The sequence below is a fragment of the Bombus pyrosoma genome, linkage group LG9 (genome assembly GCF_014825855.1).
Source record: "Bombus pyrosoma isolate SC7728 linkage group LG9, ASM1482585v1, whole genome shotgun sequence".
NCBI classification, from domain to species: domain Eukaryota; kingdom Metazoa; phylum Arthropoda; class Insecta; order Hymenoptera; family Apidae; genus Bombus; species Bombus pyrosoma.
The window spans coordinates 14376608-14397523 of record NC_057778.1 but is presented as its reverse complement, the minus strand read 5'-3'; the positions used below and the strand labels follow the sequence as shown (position 1 = coordinate 14397523).

Sequence of the window (20916 nt, the reverse complement as noted above, 5' to 3'; positions counted from 1 at the left end):
CTCGGAATTAGCGAGGTAAATGAGATATCAACAATTACACATTTTCCTATACATATAACCAGAGGTCTCACGTAGCCGGTCTTTCCGAAATATTTGTAAGAAACTACGATACCGCTACAGTAAATCCTGCTTATAATTGTACGTCTGGTATTGATTGCCGGTTGCCGGTCGCTTATCTTCTGTCTATAAACGAGGTCAGGCGAGATTAAAGATCTCATGTACAATGTTCATATGCTAGGCTGTAAAAGACGTCTGTTACAACTTATAACTGAATTAAAAGTGAATACCAACAATGTACATACTGGGTTTGGATTCGGATTACCTTTTTACAAATTCAGTTACCTCGCGGTATCCAGCAACGCTTTCGTTAAATAATGACAAATTATGTCCTTGTTTATTACTTAGACCTATAACCGGCTTCCTCACGGCGTCCGAGTCAGGAATACGAGCAACACGGCTATATGTACATATGTACCAAGATCCCGCCCAAACTTTTCTCCACTCGTTGCAATCCCGATACGTGTATTCGCATACCTCTAATGTATTAAAATCCCGCCAGACCCTGCCTGAACTGTTTTCGGCCCACTCCGAAGCTCAGGATCTCGATATATACTCGGGGCGAACCGCACACCTCTAGTAACTTCGCGCGCGCGCGCGTCTGTGTATCCTATGTATATCCGTAAGCATAGACACTCTTAAAATTTTTCAACTTAATTATTAACACTTAGCCAATCGCGCGCGCCACAGCGAGCTATACGTTTCCCATCGCGCTCGGACAAGCAAGCTTATAACCTAACCCCAACCTATAACGCTGTCCACCGCGTATTTTTCCAAGTATCAAAGACTAAAAAACTTAAAAAACAAAGAAGTCTAAAAATTATTTAGGTGGTCAATTATACTTTGCGGTAATGATTTTATTTAACGATTTCACATATTGTTTATACAAAACGTCAAATAAAAAGGATATATTATAAGTATAAAAAGATATAGGTAAGATTAAAAACATTAAGGATGAATAAAGATAAATAACACGACTTGAACGTTAAATTAAAAATTCATAATGCATTTTAATATCTTTTTACAATGTGGTATCGATCGATTATAACTTTACTTAGTCATAACTGATAGTATAACTTTGTAATTAATTTTAACACCACTAAATTGGTGTATTTTATTATATACTGTACTTTATAAAAGCAGAAAAAGTGGTGCAATTAATTGGGAACAATTCCAGGTAAACAATAACTGATAATAATAAAAACAAAACAAAAAAAAAAGAACGCGTTGCAAAAGTCAAAAAGGGAGATCTCCCCGTTCGGTCACGCAACGATGTGCTTTACAGAGGGGAGATCTCCCTATTCGATTGGCTAGGTGTTAAGTCGTAAAACGATATTTGATAAAATGAAAAATGACTGGAAGATTTTGTAGTAATATCAATATGCGTACTCTGAATCAAGTTTAAATAATGCAGCTAGTACTCTATCCATAATGTGTAAATAAGAAATTCATAAACCTTGTCGAAGGCGTAAGGCCTGTGAACGCGTGGCTCCTTCTTCTGTTGTTGATTATTAGAGGCCTCCATCGCGATCGTGGCGGCCCTCTGCGACGCTGACAGGAGCTGTGGCGATATCGATGGCGGAGGGGGCTGGGGAGTTGGGCTGGAGACGGGTCTACCCGAACTCCATGGGGCTCTAGCCCCATCCCATCACTCCAGTCACCCCCGCACGCCCACTGAAATTTGTAACGAATTATTCATTTCACATTGTGCGTATACATAATTTTCATATTTTTAAGCTTAATTACAATACTACTTATAACAAAGCTAATTAATACTTCAACTTTATCGGTATGCGCTGGCTGATGATTCTAACAAATGAGGCGAGCTTTGTGTAGTTCTCCATTTTAACTAATACAATGAATGGTTAGAAACAAATCGCACAGAAAAATCTTTCACTGTTTAACAAACATTATGTATATGGCACAATTTTCTTTTACCGATACACACATCGTCTTATCGCTAAATTCAAAACATTTATATATGCTTAATTACTCTCTTAGTTGTCACGATACAAGAAAATGTTTCGAGAAGTAGCTGTTGTATTTCAGAAGAAAAATTAAGTTACAAGAGTGAATGTCATCTGAAGGTCGTATCTTCTGACAGCTTTTGAGTAGTAGAGTGAATTAACTTTTTGTTTATATTAGAAAAGTGAAATCAATACGCATCCTAACCCCACTCATGTCCTATACTATGGCCCTGATACGATCTGAGTCGAAAATTTGACAAGAAATTGACTGAGATGAAAGTTCGCAGAAAATTAATTGCAGAAACAAAATAAACGTCTTAGTTGCATTATTTTACCGTGAGCTGAGAATGTTGTCCTCCAAATTCAATACACTTACTACGGCGTAAAACTAATGCATGACTAGCTAGCTCTTTTTATTGTATCCGAAGATATACTTGCACATTGCACATGCGTTGAAAATACGGATTTTTATGCCTGCAGCCGTTATCGAAAAATTGAGCACATATTAAACTAATAAATAGTATGATTAAAGTGTTTATTTCGTTTCTGTAATTCATTTTTTGTTTCCACCTTAATCATTTACTTACGAAGTTTTCAGCGATAGGTTGTTTCAAGATCATGGGACATGGTTGGATGAGTTTTGATCTCAACTTTTTAGTAGGAAACGAAAGAAAAGGATATTCCATTTAAACAAACCTTACTATTATTAAAATCCTAGAATATTTAACCTTAAGATGATCTTCACATTTATAATCTAATTTCTCCCTTGAAATACAATAACTTTCTCTCGTAACGTTTCTTTATCGTGACAAATACAGAGGTAATTAAGAATGACAGAGTTAGATAGGACACACTGTATAAATTTTTTATCGAAATTATCCGATCTACATACTGTTCAATTTAGTAAATTAGATTTATTTACGTAAATTAGAAAATTTAAATTTAATTTCTGATTAAATTTTTGGTGAACTGAGTGAGTTACCTCCTCATCGATTTCAGTGGTCTTGAAATATGTTGTCAAAGTCACCATTTTTAAAATCTTTTTCCTATACATATATAGAATGGTCGATTTTAGTTTCCGAGTTATACACGAAACCATGTTTGGTACCATATACACAGTGTCTTCGAAATCATGGTCCAAATGGTCGCGGGTGGTGATTCCACGTACAAAAAAAACATTTTTTCGTTTTTAAGGCTTTGTTTTCGAGAAAAATGAGTCTGAAAACCTATCAGGTACCACCCGTATATTAACTCTTTACGGACGAGCGTCGGTAAATAGCCGCTCAAGTCTTTTTTTACCGTTGCGGACGTGTGTCGGCATATAGCCGCCCGAATCTGTTCACAGTTCCGGACAGTTATTTTGAAGTGATTGACGTACGTCTATTTTTCTGAGCGATAATCTTATTCGTATTTACGCATGGGTATAGTAAACTAAACAGTATTAATGTTATGAAAATTATAGATCTTTAGAAATCTTATCTTCCGTTTAACGTAAAATCGCGGTGGAGAATGATGGTCGAGTCAGAACGAATTTCAATCTTTCAATGGCATTACCAGATGAATCAGAAGGCTTATTATATATTTTATATATTTTTTATAATACCTTATACACGATGCCTAAAAGTTCCAGAACATGTTCGATAGTGATAGTAGTGATGACGAACATTATTTTGAACCTGACAAGATAGAAGACGACGACAATGCTTTAGACAGTGGAAACGAACTTCGTTCAACAATGAATCGGCTCAGGCGTTTCAACATTTCTAGTAATAGTGACAATGATGATGAACTAAATATTGAAGAAAATAATACAAGCCTCGACATTGAATAACGCAAACGTTCAACGTGTATATTTTCTCAACTGCGCGCGCCAATACCTCTCGTCCACAGCGACGCTCGCTCGCCGAGCGGCCTTGTCCGCAAACGGTTAACTGGAAACTTCGAATTATGAAATTTTTGTTTCTGTTCGTGTCTGTATTATTAAACATGGACAATGTCACGATTTGCTTCCTTATTGTTGTTTCCTTATCCGCCATATCGATTATTATTTTCCTTTATTCTGTATTTAATTTAAATGGTTTTATAAATGAGAATAACGTTAATACTTTTTAAGTATCCTTTTATTAATCAGGAAAGGAAGAAAAAAATTAATTAGTATGGGTACCAGATGGGTTTTCAGACACGTTTTTCTCAGAAACGAAGTCTTAAAGGAAAAACTTTTATTCTTTTTTCACTTATTTTTGTATGTAGAATCACCACACGATCGCTTGTACCGTATTTTATACAAAATTGTAAATTAGATATTATAATTATTGCTTATGTACGTATATATGTGCACAAATTATAACTGTGTTAATGTAGGCGCACCATTATCGGTATTGCCCACGGGCCGCCACTACTTAAATAGCTAATCCTACCTACTCCTTTGCATTTGAAATTCAGTAACTGGAACTTTTGTTATTTTTTTCACTGCTTATACGTCACTATGAAAATACGAAAATAATCCGTCAAAATTCATCAGAAGGTAATACATCGACAGCTTTACGCGGCATACATGATACCAAAAATACCTTTGTGTATGTTTTGAAAACTAGAACCGACCACTCATATATATAGGAAGAAGTTGTTCAGAATGATGATCTTGACAACATATTTTAAGGGCTTCGAAATCGGTAAAAAGGTAAGGTCAGTAATTTCATTAAATTTTTCAATTCATTAAGAAGAACCAGTACAGAAACACCTTAGCTAAAAGTGACTTAAAGTGCATCTGTTCAATGCTTAGATCTTAGAATGATTGGGATATGTGTCTCCAACCACACTCTAAAAGTCTACATAGACTTTTCTAATGCCAGCGGTTTATTAGAAATAAATATAGAATTTAATTGACTCAGATACAAATCTATTCCTTGTTTTAGTTTCATTCTAGCAGAACATTTGACCCCTCTTATGGCAAGAAGCAAAGCATTAATAGTAGAAATAAGAATATAAATATTTTGATTAGATTCTATTCAGTGCCGAAATACTTGTGCACGATGTGTGATGTAGGTATAAGAATTTTGTTGATTGTATCATTGAAGTATTTGCGATAGAAACGTAATTCGGTAATTAGAATTCATTTAATTGATAAATATGAGATTTTACTCCTTATTGTATCTTGATTCGTTATACATTTAAATTAATCTGTTTTTATTTGTATTAAAAATCTTGGAAACCAAAGTGGGATAGAAAGGAATATTGAACACCGAGAAGGAATTGGTTAGCAGGAAGAACAATATGATGGGAAGAGAGAGCAAAGGAAAGATTTAAGTAGTAGTATAATAGGCCTTATGTTATATATAAACACTGAAATTTTAAAATAGTCTATAGACAGAATGCATATGATATGAATGAAATCGTAGATGAAGAAGGATGAACGAGGAGGGCGTGAGTGCGTGAGATAACATAGGAAGTAAGGGATGTATGTATGAAATAAAAGATGTAAAACCGGAAGTTCGTTCTAAACCGCTCTAAACCAGAAATATGTATAATAAATAATAATAAAAAGTAAGCAACGTCTCACACCTTCGGTGTCCTTATCACTCAAAATTATATCAAAGAAACAAAGCATACTCCCTTTTGTGTGTGTGTGTGTGTGTGTGTGTGTGTGTGTGTGTGTGTGTGTGTTTACTACATTATCAACCTAGAGTGTAGAAAAATATTTTATTAAATTAACGGATTTCTATATCATTTTGTTCAACATAAAGAAATATTCATAAAAATATTAGCAATTTACAGTAACATGTAGCTACATAGTCTCCAATTCTTAACAGATATAGCTCTCATTATTTATTGACACGTTGCAATTAAAATACAAAATGCATAATAATTTTTGTTTGAACTTATCGCTGAAGATTGATGTCGAAAAAAATATCTCATCTCCTTAATTACTAAAGAATACATGATTATTTTCAAACTTGAACTTTTGCAAGACATGCGTTTCGCACGCAATATACATGACACTACAAACGTAAATTTAAATATTATTTTAAACTTGTTTACCTTAAACCATGAGACAAAAGTAATCCTGAACACATCTCAATAATCTTTTTATCATATTGATATTATTTGCATATTACGTATTATGTACAGATCATAAATAATAGACAGCAATAATGAAGAGGGATAGAGGGAATCGCGGACAATCATGTAGCTCAATAATACGGAAGTACATTCGCATCGTTTGACTTTCGTTGAATCGTTACTATAGCAATGACGATAGCAAATACAGACCGGTAATAATAACAATGCTTACAATCTTGAAATGTATGCTAATAAGAAACCTTAAGAATAATATATACTTTATATTAGTATTAGTACCACGAATTAACAACCATAAATAGTTGGATTTCGAAATAGTCAAAAGTATTATTATGCATATTATGTGTCCAAAATCGGTAAAATGCAAATGCGTAATATTGATGAAACTTTGGTGTCAATTTTTTATTAATAATGTTTTGCGATCAACATTACGCTTTACAAATTTTTCCATATTCTATCCATTTTCGAAATGCGCGTCGAGAAACTGCGTCGTGACCCGGTTCACTTTCTTTAAGCTTTCGTTCATCGTCAGAATATGTGGTCGATATTTATTGCAGCTGCTTCGTACGATATTTTCCGACTCATTTTTCCACCTTTCCTCTTGAGAGGAAAATTTTCCAGAGAAAAAAAAGTCACGCGATATATCTATATAATTGCAACATATTAATCGTAATACTGCGCGTAAAAATCACTTTTCAGTAAATTTATAGTATATTCGATTTAATCATTTCACCGACTAGTTGGTGCGGGCAGCTGACAGTTGATCGCGAAACAAAACATAATAAAAAGAAAAAAGAGATTGAAAGAGAAAAAGAGAATATCGAAGAAGTAACAAACATGGAAAGCACATATATCGATGATACTAATTGATAAATACGATGAAAATTGGTCGATGGAGACGCGTAATGATTGCAACATCCTTGACACAGACATGTAATACGCGTGGAAACTTACGGAATTCTTATCGACAAGGACGAATGTAATATTGACAGTGTTGAAAGGGGAAGAAAGAAAAACAAAAGTTCTGACAAGTATCGAGTTTGGTTAAAGGTTGATCATTAAGATTGATTTAAGTCAAAAATCTATTGACACAATGATAATTAAAGTACTCACTCGACGAGTCAGGGCAGTGTAGCTTCATATACGCGTCTCGTAGTGTATATCAGGCCATCGAAGCAGGGCCGAGTTCGCGGCCTTTCTTCCGCAGCTTCGAATCTAAAGCCACCGTCCGCACTGTGTCGAGGTAGCACCCGCGCGCGCACACCCGCGCTAGACCATTCTCAACACCAGCACTAGCACCACCAGCAGTACCAACGCTAGCACCAGTACCAACCACGACACTGATGCCGCTAACGCTTCTATGCCAAGCATATTTTCAACGGGACCGTTGACGACACCGACGCGACGCCGCGACGGCGGTCACTGTCGGCCAGACGAATATCAGGAGATATTCGCGGTTACAAAGTGGGGGGACAGATACAGAGGGAAATAGGCTATGTAGTAGGGAAAAAAGGAAGAAAAGGAAATGATTGTTGTGAAACTGGTCAGCGGTCGGAAAACGATTTGCCAGCCTCTACACACCTTCGCTACGTTTCTTCCTATTATATATCTGTGTATACGAGCGCGCGCGCGTTTGTGTGTATGTATGTGTACCTACAAAGCTCTTACGCGTGATAAACACATATATACACATACGTATACACTGTATGTACGCACGCACGCAGACGCACGCACGCACGTTTCTCTACTGCTGCATACATATATAAATTGCCCACGTTTCTCGAGATATAACACGTTATTGTACACATAAACGCACGCGCGCGCGCGCTCACACACACACACACACACTCGCTCACTCACTCACTCTGCTCACCACTGACTGATTTTCCAAATGATTTGTCACGTCACGTTTCACTACATATTATGATGTATCATTGTCAGCTAACGATACAAAATATCGTTTATTAATCACGCTGATCTATTAACAACAATATCGTATTCAAATCTCGATGTCAATTTTGTAGAGGTCGAACCCCGCAAACATGTCGTCGTCGTCACTCTACAACTCCGCTCATCGTCAGTTTAGCTTCGGATATTCTCGTACTTATTCGTCGAGCGTTGTCGCGCACTTTCGGCCAAGGATCGGTTACTCGGCACCCTTTCAGAGCTTTCAGCTTCCGCAGCCTCCTCGTCTGCTAGATCCGTCACTCGTTCAGCGAACGAGAAGTCCGCGCGCCCGAGTTATTCCGAACTTTATCGATGATGAACGCATATACAGAGAATCCTAGTTTATATATGTATATACACATGCTCATGTTATTATATAATATGTAAGTACGTTGAACAATACAGAGGTCGCCTGTGTTCCAACTTCCAAGCTGATTGTTTCAACAAAAGTGTATTTCACGTTTCCTTGTAATATTATTCTTCTTATCAAGAATGATTGCCAAATGTTTTAAGATAAAACTGTGCTATCTAAGTCAAGAATCAGATATTAAGCATGTCGTGTAAAATAAAAGACAGGGTTTTAAATGATTTAAGTAAAATGACAAGTCAGAAAACGGAAGCTTTCCTTTGTCCATACGTTTCAATCATAATAATAATTATGTGTAAAGGTTAAGTTATATCATATTATGTCGAAAGATAATGATAGTAGTATGTAATGTACAATTATATTATTATCACGATACATGGTCTGTTGTCATATTTAATATAACTAGTATTTGAAAAATCAATTGCTGTATTAGTATATAAGATAACGAAGATGATTTTAAGAAACCTAAGACACTAAATAAAGAAAATAATAAAAGCAGGTAATGTAAGTGCAGGAACAAAATATATGGAACATTTCGAAATATTACGGAAGTCAAACGTATAGCAAACATTCTAATTAAAATCTATTCAATAACTGCAGTGGATGAAGTAAGCTTTTGAAAAGAAAATTTATAGCTACACGTCGATGTTTATCATAGTTAAACTGAAAACTGCAGAGAACTGGAAAGAGATAATATACTCATAAAAAGTAGCACATTAATATAACAGGAAGTATCCTATTAGTAAATAACGGTTGCATTTGAAATATAAAAATCACTAGTACTATATAATGTCATTTTTTATGATATTTTATGATTCATATGCATTGTTTATTGCAAATTATTTAATTAATTATATACCTGCCTAGCAAGTTTTTCAGGGATGAAATAATATTCTCATATTTTATTGCTCTTGGGGCGGGGGGTGATAGGTCTGAATACGCCATTGAATTTACTGCAAATATTTATTTGAAAAGAAGACAAAGAAAATTAAAGGTAAAGGAATAAATAACATATCAACATATACCATTTTTTTTTTTTTTTTTTTTTTTTTTTTTAAAGCAAAATTGAAGATAAGGTTAACAATGAATAATTTGACCTCAACGCACCAATGGCATCATGGAGGCTAGGAAACTATAACAAAACATTTTGCACATGTGCAGAAATATCCTGAAGCAGTGACGTACAGATTACTTATAATTACTTTCTGTGTAAGTACACAATTGTATTGATGTCGATTCTCTTCTTCTTCCATGGTAGTCCCTATTTATCCAAATTAATATTTTCATGAAAATAAAAGTTTTATAAAAGACTACTATCTTTTTTATAGATTTATTTATTTATACATCTAATTCTCAATGTTTTTCAATCATCAATCGTCCCGCATTTGATGTGACATTTTAGATTGCATAATATTTATTGATGTGATCATATTCAAGTTAGTGGTCAATATAATACATCACTGTAAATATTTCATTGAAAATAATTTAGAACGTTATATAAACATTTCTATTGTTTATATAATAATTATTTCTAATTGTTATTTTTGCATTCATTTATAAAAGCTCATGTTTAAATATTTATACTTGATACTGTAGTGAAAAAGAATAGTTTCGAAGTAGGTGAGCGATTCTAAATAACTTAAAAGAATAGTAAATAATGAATAATGATAGCTGTATGTCTGAAACCTCTGCATTACGTTATATTACTTTCATATGCTACTGTTCGAATTTGTAAGTACGTTCTGCAGACTTATTGATCAATGATTAGTATATATTATGTACCGAAGTTTTTCAACCACCATAAATGGTCTGTGTCTTGATAGTTTATCTTTCGTCTCTTAACCAGACGATACAATCAAATGCTTTCTAGCATTATATAATTTTAAGCTTAATTAATAAATGAATTTTTAAATATATTCTAAATACGACTGTTTTATTTCGATTTATCAATATTATTGATCAGTAACTATAAGTAATCGGTCTAAATATATTTAGCAATCAAAAATTCATACAGTTGCTTACTAGTTCATTCATATCGGTCTGTTGTATCTGTTTTGTTCGTCATAACTACTTTAAACTTTATAATAGTTTATTGCTTAGTTAAAATAAAATGTATTCATTATTCCTTTTACAATTATTATTATTGTATAGTATTATTATTTATTTATATAAACATTGATACATAATACATCGCATAATATTTTCTTAATGCTTAACAACTAACGACATTGTCGTGAGTATACGGTAACAATGAATATAGTCATTTTATTTGTATTGCACAAAGCATACACATTTCACAATAAGGAAGCAGTAAAGTTGGTTGGTCGATGTATACATATTTAAGGTAACGCTTGGTCAACTAATAAATGCTATAAGAGAAATAATGATAAAATGGAAGATAAAAGCATTATATATTCTACTTTTAATATAGAATTAATTTCTTTCTCGAAGCTTTTGTTTCAAATTAAATGTTGCAATGTAACAAATTTAACAGGTTTCATAGTATAACAAATTTTCTAGTATAGAAACTAAGAAATTATGTATAAACAATCTGAGCTATTAATTTTATATCAATAACTCAATAAACATATTATTTTCTCTTTTTCTGTATAGTTTTTCTTAAATAACATTAAATAATATTAATATTAGTTTTATTAGTTATTGAAATATTTTATATCAATTGTAATAATTTTCCTTCAAAAACTAAAAAATGTTATGAAACAAGCTGGTAAAATTTTACTCATAAGTAGAAACTGTGCAACTGAAAAATCCTACTCGACATCTTTTATGGCTACCAGAGTGTTTCCAATTTTGACCAATACATAACCATTTTCAAAATTACAAACATGTATTACAAAACGAGCATAAAAATCATATTAACAGTTTGACTATAATCATTAGTATGCTATTCACTACTATACATTTTTAACCAGAACATATCTGTTTTAGGCTAGTCGTAATATCCAATGAAATAAAGTGTTAAAAGTAGTTAAAGAACTTTCCTTCGGCTTCTAGCTTTTTTAAGTGGCAATGGTTAGTTTTAAATGGTCAATATTTCTGTTCGCAATTACAAGAATCTTGATTTGCACTTTGCTTTCTTCACTATTACAAACACAGTAATTAAGTTAATAAAACATTTTGTGTTGACCTTCCGATTATTCTAACATTCTGCCAACTTTGCAAAAACTGAACATTCTTCAGACAAATCATGATTATAAATTAAAGTAGGTTTATGTTATGTCAATCATTCCTGAGGATTAGAAGTAAATGCAAGGCTTTAAATTTTATTAAGAATATTCAATTTTTTTTATTAATATATAAATATGTACACATACAATAGACTCACATTTTTTTCTAATTTTTAATTCAATTGCTAATTCTATCACTAAACATTTTAAAAATTACCTTTTATTTATTCTATCATTATTAAAATTCTTAATATATACAATATTCAAATCAAATATAGTATTACTAAAAACAGGACCAATGTACAGTCTTTCTCACAGAAATGGTTTCCCATCATTGAATAATCATGGTAAATAGACTTTCACTTCAGAAGCTATACTCCTCTACATTGACTTCAACTTTGTACTGTTCAAATGTCATCTCATATTTTCTTAACATACTTATCTGAATTTTACGCCAGTGTTAGTACAAACATCTTTTACGGAGTAAAGATAATTATGTAAATTATATATGTATATAAACAGTCACTTATTTATATAGGAAACTCTGTTGTGGTCATGGAAGATCCTAATGTCCCATATATATATACATTATATATATATATATATATATAATTAAGAAAATGTTATACTTTTATATATGTGGTAAATTTTAAAAATTTGTCAAAAATAATTTAAAATTGCATATCAGAAATCAATAAAATACTAGCTTTATTTATTTCTTTTATGTTACATAATCCTGATGTATGAAAATGTCAATAATTTTAAAGATATAAAATATATTAAAATTGTCTTTTCAACTTGACCTATTATGAAAGATAAATATTCAGTACATGTATGTATATGTATAATATGTTTATAACATACAGAAGAATCTCTTTAATGATTCAAACTATTATATATTCAGAGATTCATGAAAGGTTAAAAAGCTTAAGTAATTTAAGATATCAACAAGTATATAAATATTAATATTCTTTCTCCGTGATCTTAGTGTAGTATAGTGATCTATATATTATGATTTAATTATTATTTAATTATTACTATTCTTCAAATTATTATCTCATTCATTTCTAATGATATACACGGAGCAACAAATCTTTATCTGTACATATCTATAATTCAAGATATAGAAATGACTTTGCTTTCCTTTTATTGAGGCCCATATACACATATCAGTAATAATACGTATCACCATACAACAGTCACAATAAGTAAAAAATTCTCTTATATATTTGTAATATCCAACAATATTGCATTCAAGAGATAAATTTCAATACCTGTTACCGTAAGGTTACTCATTAGGTAAGTAATGTTTGTACATTACATGTTGTGTAATAATATACACAGAAAAATGAACTAATTTATATGATAATAATTCATAAATTATTGTTGTCGATTGGAAGGAGATTTCAAAATTATAACAGTTACAAAACTATTGTAAACGTAATAAACGCGGACAAAAATGTAATATAGATATTACCATACTAATATTGTAAGTTTTTCATAACTAATATAAGTTGTTCATCTGTCTATTAGAAAGAAATTAAAATATTAATATGGTTGCTATCATAATATAGAACCTACCTTATTTCTATATTGCATATATGGTAAATATACGTTTAAATATACAGTCCAAAAGTAATGATTAAAATTAATATTTAGTTTCAGAAAATAAAGTAAAATGTTACATACAGTATTTTTGGAAATAATTTCGTAAGTAGTACTATTGTCACCTATATTTAGGTATTAGAAATTAATCAGCTTTTTATATATGATTTTTTAACAGTATTACATTAAAATGATTAAAAAGAATCCATGTATACTGAGCTAGCAAAGTTTATCTTAGATAAGAAAAATATATATAGTTTCTTAGAAAAATTGTGACACGTTCAAATACACTTTACATTATATATAATATCATATTATATATTTATGAGAAAATATAAAGTAAAGCATGCTGGATATAATTCAAATGTCAGTAATCGCATGTACTTAACCTATATTAAAAGATAGGTTTAAAACTAACTGTAATATGTACATATGTTACGTAGCATTTATAAAAAAAAAGAAAAAGAAAGAAACAAGCTTCTTGATTAAAGAATGAAAAGAAGATAATGAAAAATGAATTATTAAAAAGTTAGGAAGAAGGGAAAGTAAAACAGGCGGAGCTTAGAATGTACGAGGAAGATAGCCAACAAAACAATAAGAAAAGAAAGAGAGAGCAAGGGGTGGTGGCGTGAAATTAAACGCATGCTACTTCGGCTACTCGTTGCGTTTCAGTCACTGGATTGCAGGCACAGTGTGAATGCTGTTTTGGAGTGCCTTCGACCGGTCTTGACTAGTGTTAATCAATGCTTTCCATGTGAAAGTGAAGATATATAAACAAAACTTCTAAAATATTGCTAGTTCGCTTTTGGTTTGAAAAATTTATTTAGTTAAAATCTTTCTTTATTCCTTTGGGATATATATTTATTGTACTTATACATTAAGGTTAGAAAAATTATTGGATAAGTTAATGTATCAGAGTGTACACAAAAAACAGTAAATACATAGAATAGGATCATTTATCGAAATGAAGTGAATTAAGACAAGTGAATTAAGAAAACATGATGTCATTTTTTGTTCGTTGAAGAATTCAGATTGCAGTCTTAGAGTGCCGACATTGCCAACAGAAGGATTGAAGCTGGTGGCAAGCAGAAACAGGTCATGCGAATGACGTAAGGTAACGGATTTCCGTATGGATAAATAATTTGTAGAAAAGAACAAATGAGGCGACTGAAAAAAAGAAAAAGAAAGCTCTTAGCACGGGTAAAGTGAAGTTCACATATATACTGCTGCACACATATTATCGTTCATATTCTGAGATTTATTTTGTTTAACACTACGAAATGATAATATTTTAGTCTTTGTATTTATTTGAAAATTATTTCTTTTTATCACATTTAATTGATGTACCTTTAACTACAACTTACATGATTCCCAGTAAATGCACATATACACATATCTATATACATATATTTTACACTTGATACTTTTTCACGTTTGTAGATACCCGTTAAAGTATTTACAAAATCGTATAAGTATATACAACTATTACAGATTATATGAAATAATGTCCTAAAGATGCTAACCTTTTATTTAACTTTATATTTAAATAAAGTATAGTATTCGGACTGTGTAATATTAGATCTGAATGTGTCCTTCGGGCCTATTCTAGGTCGCTAATGAGTCGAAAATGAGGGTTATTTTTGACGGAACAGAACAGTTTTGAAAATTCGGCTTTATGCATATTTGGCCAACAAAGGTCTTAAATTGTAACTGTAGAAATCGGCGTAAGTCCGCGACCATATAGAACGGCAAGCAGTAAGCAACAAAACACGTGATGGCACAGTCAATGCCAATGTTCCAAATGTTCTTTCTGTATGATTTTTGTACGATCACTGTAAACCGCCTCACGGCACGGCGGCTGAAAGATAAAATATAATCCAAAGCTAATCCGATACTCACGATTTAATATATACCGAGTAAGCCATACAATAGTTTAAGAGTGCCAAGTTTTAAAGAAGGTACCATCAAAATTCACAAGGATGTCATACATCAATGGGTTGATTAAAATATTTTAGGCCTTATTTTCGTGAACAACGACCCCCTTTTTGGGCTTCGACGAAAACTCCTAAACGGTGTCACTCTAGCCGAATATTTTGCAGTCCAAATACTACACAAGAGTCTCAAATTTGTTCGATTTAGTAACTTATAAATTAAAATATGATCCTTTTTTTATGTATTATATGCAAACATTCTAACCGCTATAAGACAAATTTTAAAAGTTATAGCATAAAAGTTAATATCTTTAATTAATAAATTTTGATTACGTATAACCGTTATGAATGATTTTTTTGATTACCGATAATTATTATCAATGATGAGAATTTTATTTTGATTACCGATAAACATTTTCGATGGCAAAAAATTTGTTTGTTTATATTCAATTATTGTCAATTGTTATTAACATTACTGACAGTTATGATAGTTAGTTATTCATTGACAACACAAAAAAATTAATTATAAAACTTATTTTTTTAAGCAAAAAGGTACGGTATGAAAATATATGAAACGAAGAACAGAATAAAAGATATTGATGTATAGGTAAAGAAAGTAAGTGCGAGGAGGATCGTAGCGTGATTTTATATTTTCGGATCGGTGGACACTTGTAAAAAAAAAGTTTGTAAAAAAACGTCCTTGACCCTGAAATCCAAGGTCAAATTTTTTGTTCATTGCAACGTATTCTGTTCATCACGAGGAGCAAAAGTCTCGCAAATGATCCCATCTCTTGGAAAAATTGTTAGTTTTAATAATCCTTAAATTGGCTTTATTGACAATGTGTTTACGTTTTGCAGCTAGATGCAAGAAAAATGGCAGCTATCGATACAGGTTGATACTCCAAATCTATCGTTGTATATTGCATATCTTCCTTCCTTTGTCCTTTTCTTTTTACTTTGCTTTTTCCTTTCTGTTTTTCTGCCTATTCAAACAATCCCGAACTCGCACATTTCATGTCGGTCAAATTTCTCCTCAAAATTGCACATAATTTTTCACTTCAGATAATAAAAATCACGTTCAATTCGATGTTTTATTTGTGCAACGAATGTTGAACTGTAAACAACGTAGGCACATAATTCCTGCCCATTTTTGATTAAATCTCCAAAATTATTGCGTATGGTTTTTCGCAAGCCCAAATCCTGACATTTGTTAATTGCGAATGCTACTGCATTCACAAGCACGGTCCAAAAAGCATAATTGCAACTTACGTAGCATCCAATGGCCAAAGTTTCGTCGAGTGACATAGCTATTTGCTTTTATAAAATTGTGATTTTTCTCGTATTCGCTGATGATCGTTCAACGAACTATTTTATGTAAGCTGATTAGTAAATATGCATAAGCAAGGGCTATAATTAACCTGTTCTTGTTTATAAGTGCATTCTTGATCACCAAATTGTTAACTTAATTGCTGAAAATCTTATTGTCGCGGAACATTTTCTACTTGTAAAGGTCTTCCATCGTTCCTGTACTCTGATATATCACGCTATTCTCTTATTAGACGTAAATGTAAATGCGAATACAAATGTAAACATAAACATATAAATATAAATATATTTTCAGTAAAGCCAGTTTAGGAATGATTAGAACTTTAACATTTTTTTTTCCGGAAGATGGGGTCATTTGCAACCCACGGTTTCCATGATACTTTTTCTTCCCCGTGATGAGTAGAATATGTTACAATAATAAAAAGTTGACCTTAAATTTCAAGGTCACAAGCTTTTTTTACAAATCTTCATCTATCTGAAAGTGCAGAATCAAGCTACGATTCTCTTTTTACACTTACATTCTTTACACTTTGTACAATATTAATACAAATGTTAATAAAAATACTGTTCTACAATATCTTTTATCCTATTCTTTTTTTTTTTACATTGTATATTTTCATACCGTTTTCTTGTTCGATAAAATATATAGGTCTTATAATTAAGTCTTTTTATGTGTTGTTAATGAATAATAATTTTCAGTAATGTTAATAATAATAAGTGACAATAGTCGTATGTAACGAAAAGAAATTTTGTCGCCGATATTGGTTTGCGTTAATCGAAGAAATTTTTCGCCATTTAAATGATTTCTTTGAGATTTATTAATAATTGGCTTCTACTTAAATAAAAATTAATTTTTATTCAATGATCTTATCCAAAAAATGTTTAAAATAATTATTACATTGGGTCTCTGATTGTGCATAATATATAATTATAAATAATATTATTAATTAATAGTTAGTAATATGGTTGTTATCAATGAGGTATTCGCTTCTAAACAGCAACAAAAATATATAATTCTTTTGTAACTTTAAATAGATTATCCGTTGATTATCATATTGACTATTAAGTTAAGTTACTATGCAAAAATATTTGTTAAGCTTTCTTAGTGTCCTCTCAGGCTATCAATATATATTGTTAATAATTCAAGGTTCGTAACTAAAAGGATCAACAAATACTAATGTACGATCGTGATGCTGATAGCTGAAAGCTATTCAAAGCCGAAATAGAGAAATTAAATAAATAATAAAAAAATAACTAAAAGGATCAAATAACCAAAAACAACATAATATTGTCAATATTTATTGACAAATTGCATATTCGTTGATATCCTTGAAGTATTGATAATATTATTAATTACCCGAGGACACCTTTAGTAGGAGCTTTCTTTGTGCCTGTCTCTGTTCATGTGCCTGTGTGCTAATAAGCCTTAATAAATTCATCTGATTAATTGATTTTATTCAGTCAAATTTATTTCTTATGTATATTTTCTGTAAAAGAACACAGCATGTTTATATATTTTGTATATCTTTGTGGATAATAGTTGTTTTACGAATTTTAAATTGTACTCTGATTTCCTTGTACACAGTAGGTATACACTTAGAATGTAATTGTGTCAAGTCATTTTATCATGCTAAATTTTAAATGTTCTACAAACTTGTTACGTTAATTTTTTTGTACTGAATTTTATATTCCTATGATAGAGGATATTCCGAAATTATAAATTATAAATGTATGTAATAAATTATATTATCTATCGCAACTATCTAAAATATAAATTATAAAATACAATCGATTTAAATTTCCTTTTTCATAATGAAAGCTTTACTATATCGTAGTACATTTATTTTCGTATTAATGATATATAAATTTATTTTAAATGTTAGATTACATTTTGTCATATTCATCATGTCAGATAATGTTTAAAAAGTATAAATATTATTGTTGTTATAAATTACGATAAATTACGATTAAAAGTACGACTAGTTAAAACTGTGTCGTTGATACTTTATAGCTTAGTAGTGTGTTTATACAAGAAGGTTAACAATTTATGCTTTTCTATTTTACATTTTGGATCGATAGTTATTAATGTTAAGTATAGTTCAATAATATTCGTTACTGTGAATTAAGTAAGTATGCCATGAAGCATGCTATAAATTTTACAGCGCAATAGTGAAAGGGAATATAATGGAAACTCGGACTTGACCTAAACGTGACGTAGAGGGGGGGGGATATATCCGTTTAGGTGACTAGTAATGTTTGGCTAAAATTGAAGCGTTTATGTATACATACTCAAAATGGGTATAACTAACATCTAAGAATGCGTATTATATATATATATGGATAATACGAGGTTATTTTATATTTCCCTATATTTCAACGCTAATATTCGATAATATAATATAATACAATATAAGCAAGGGTAATAGTGAAATTGAATTTTATTTATACTCGAGCGACTTTAATAGCCCGGGAGCGACAGAAACTTGTTAACATTTATTTTAACATTACTCTACTATTTCTGTACCACATATAGGGAAAATAGAAGTCTGCCTGGATACGCGCGGGACAAAGTTCGACAGGAATCTCTTAATTATGTAAAACAAGTAGTATCGTTAACTTAAATCATTAACGCTGTTATTTTTTGTGAATTGTGTACATCGTGAAATATCTAAAGAAGCTGGTCTGCCATCTTACCGGTGGAACAAAACGCCTCTGTCGCTTGAGCAAGTATGACAAAAAAGGGAAGTATTGTTTGACTTAAATCATCAACGTCGCAATTTTTTGTATTAATAGTTTATAGTATAGTATAGGTTTATAGTATAGGTAGATGTAAGAAAAACATAGTCTGTCATTCTTCCAATGGAACAGGACAAATGCCGTCTGCCAGAAGTAGAGTGATCTACCCGAACAGACGAATGCATGGGCGCGCGGCGAACCCGAGCTCTACTCATCGGTAAGGCTGGTGCATGATCTTAAAGGATGGTCATTTTTGGAATATTAGTAAATATTAAGGGAGTAATAAACATCATGCTCTTTAGTAAACATCACTTTTTTACCCATTCGATATCCAAATCCTCCTTATCCATGAATATCGTGGCAAAATAATACAGAAATATTCAGTACATATCAAAGATAATTGTACATGCATAAACACGACCGTACATACAAAATATGTTTTTCCAACACCTTATGAAGTAAATTTCATGTACAAATTAATATACATGACAAAAAATTAGATTATTTTGCTAAGAGGGAGAAAGAACTTGCTGCGCTCTTGGCGTTCGTGGCTCGTGGTGCGCGTGTCAGTGCATTCACCCCTTTAGATTTTAGATGGCAGCATTTATCCCGCTGGAAGTCTGGCAAACTACGTTTTTCTTACATTTTATACTATGAACCTATTAATACATGTGAAGTCCAATTACATATGTACTTCGTTTTTTTTTGAACAATTTATGATGTCTATAATTCATAAAAGAATTTCAGCTTTGTATAATTTCGGTCAATGATATTATTATCCTGAAGCACCTCTGCCGAGCTTTGTCCCACCACTCGCCATGACTGGCTCGCCAATGAGGAGAATCTACTACGAAAAACAGTTTTACAATCCGAGTCCGACCTTTTTCGAAATGTCTTAAGTATAAAAATACCAATACCAACACCTTACAAAAATTAATACTTTGAAAAATATAACAAACAAAAAACATACTTGTGTACAGGGTGCATAAAAAGTAAGTATAAAAACCACCGTAGCGTGGTTCTACACCTCTGGATCAGTAGAAAGATCAAATTTTATTTTATTGCATCGCACTCTAAATTTACTTTTTGGGGCTCGATACTTTTCGAGATGAATTTTTTGGAACCGTTATTTTTTTGCAACCATGTTGCAGAAACGTAGAACAACTTGGAATTAAAAAAAAACGGGATTTAAAAGGTGGGAGATTAAGTTCATACAAGCGAGTTTCGGTTTGTTGTTAACCCCTTGCCATACCATTTAACTCGGAAGAATCGGGGCCCAAACGTTGTGCCCGAATGGTCAGGAAAAGAGCCGAAGAGCGACGGAGACAGAATGTCGGAACTTGAAACATGGGATCTTGCGACTGACTGCGTAGATAGCCGCGCTCGTGTTTAGAAAAAAAGACACCATTCGATACAATCATACTTGGCCCGAGATTAAGATTATGAGTGAGACTCGTGATATTCACGTTTTACATGAAATTAAACCGCGAGCCTAACTCATGATATTGAGGGTTGGCTCGAAATTCTCATCACGACTCAGACTCGTAAAGGTATGGCAAGTCAGTAAGAAATATTCAAAGCAAACTTTATTATTCGAATGCTGAGAAGTTCCGTGTAAAACTCAATCCTTTGTCGAAAAAAATATCTGCATCCGCAAAAATATTGTATCCGCGTTAGCGTATCGCTATTTATATTGGTGTTTTTAAACAGCTGCC

General features: G+C 31.8%; 2 protein-coding genes across 13 annotated transcripts in view; one reads left to right on the top strand and one right to left on the bottom strand.

Moving 5' to 3' along the window:
• Window positions 1-8258, bottom strand: part of LOC122570700 (regulator of G-protein signaling 9) — a 50020-nt gene extending 41762 nt beyond the window's left edge. For 6 of the 10 annotated variants that reach the window (XR_006317893.1, XM_043733419.1, XM_043733421.1 and 3 more), the window contains exons 1-2: window positions 7215-8258; window positions 1514-1731 (exon numbers count right to left, since the gene is read on the bottom strand). Coding sequence is in view for 9 of the 10 variants with exons in the window: in XM_043733419.1 (XP_043589354.1) it covers window positions 1514-1582 (69 nt within the window). In the remaining variant the exon portion in view is untranslated. The remainder of the gene's footprint in view (window positions 1-1513; window positions 1732-7214) is intronic. The other 4 variants (XM_043733416.1, XM_043733414.1, XM_043733418.1 and 1 more) reach the window with 4 other exon arrangements.
• Window positions 8259-8481: 223 nt separating this feature from the next.
• Window positions 8482-20916, top strand: part of LOC122570698 (MICAL-like protein 1) — a 47481-nt gene continuing 35046 nt past the window's right edge. Inside the window, exons 1-2 of one of the 3 annotated variants that reach the window (XM_043733407.1) lie at window positions 8482-8914; window positions 9016-9624. The gene's annotated coding sequence lies outside the window, so the exon portion shown is untranslated. Of the gene's footprint in view, window positions 9625-12320; window positions 14091-14232; window positions 14323-20916 lie in introns of those variants that run through there. The other 2 variants (XM_043733406.1, XM_043733404.1) reach the window with 2 other exon arrangements.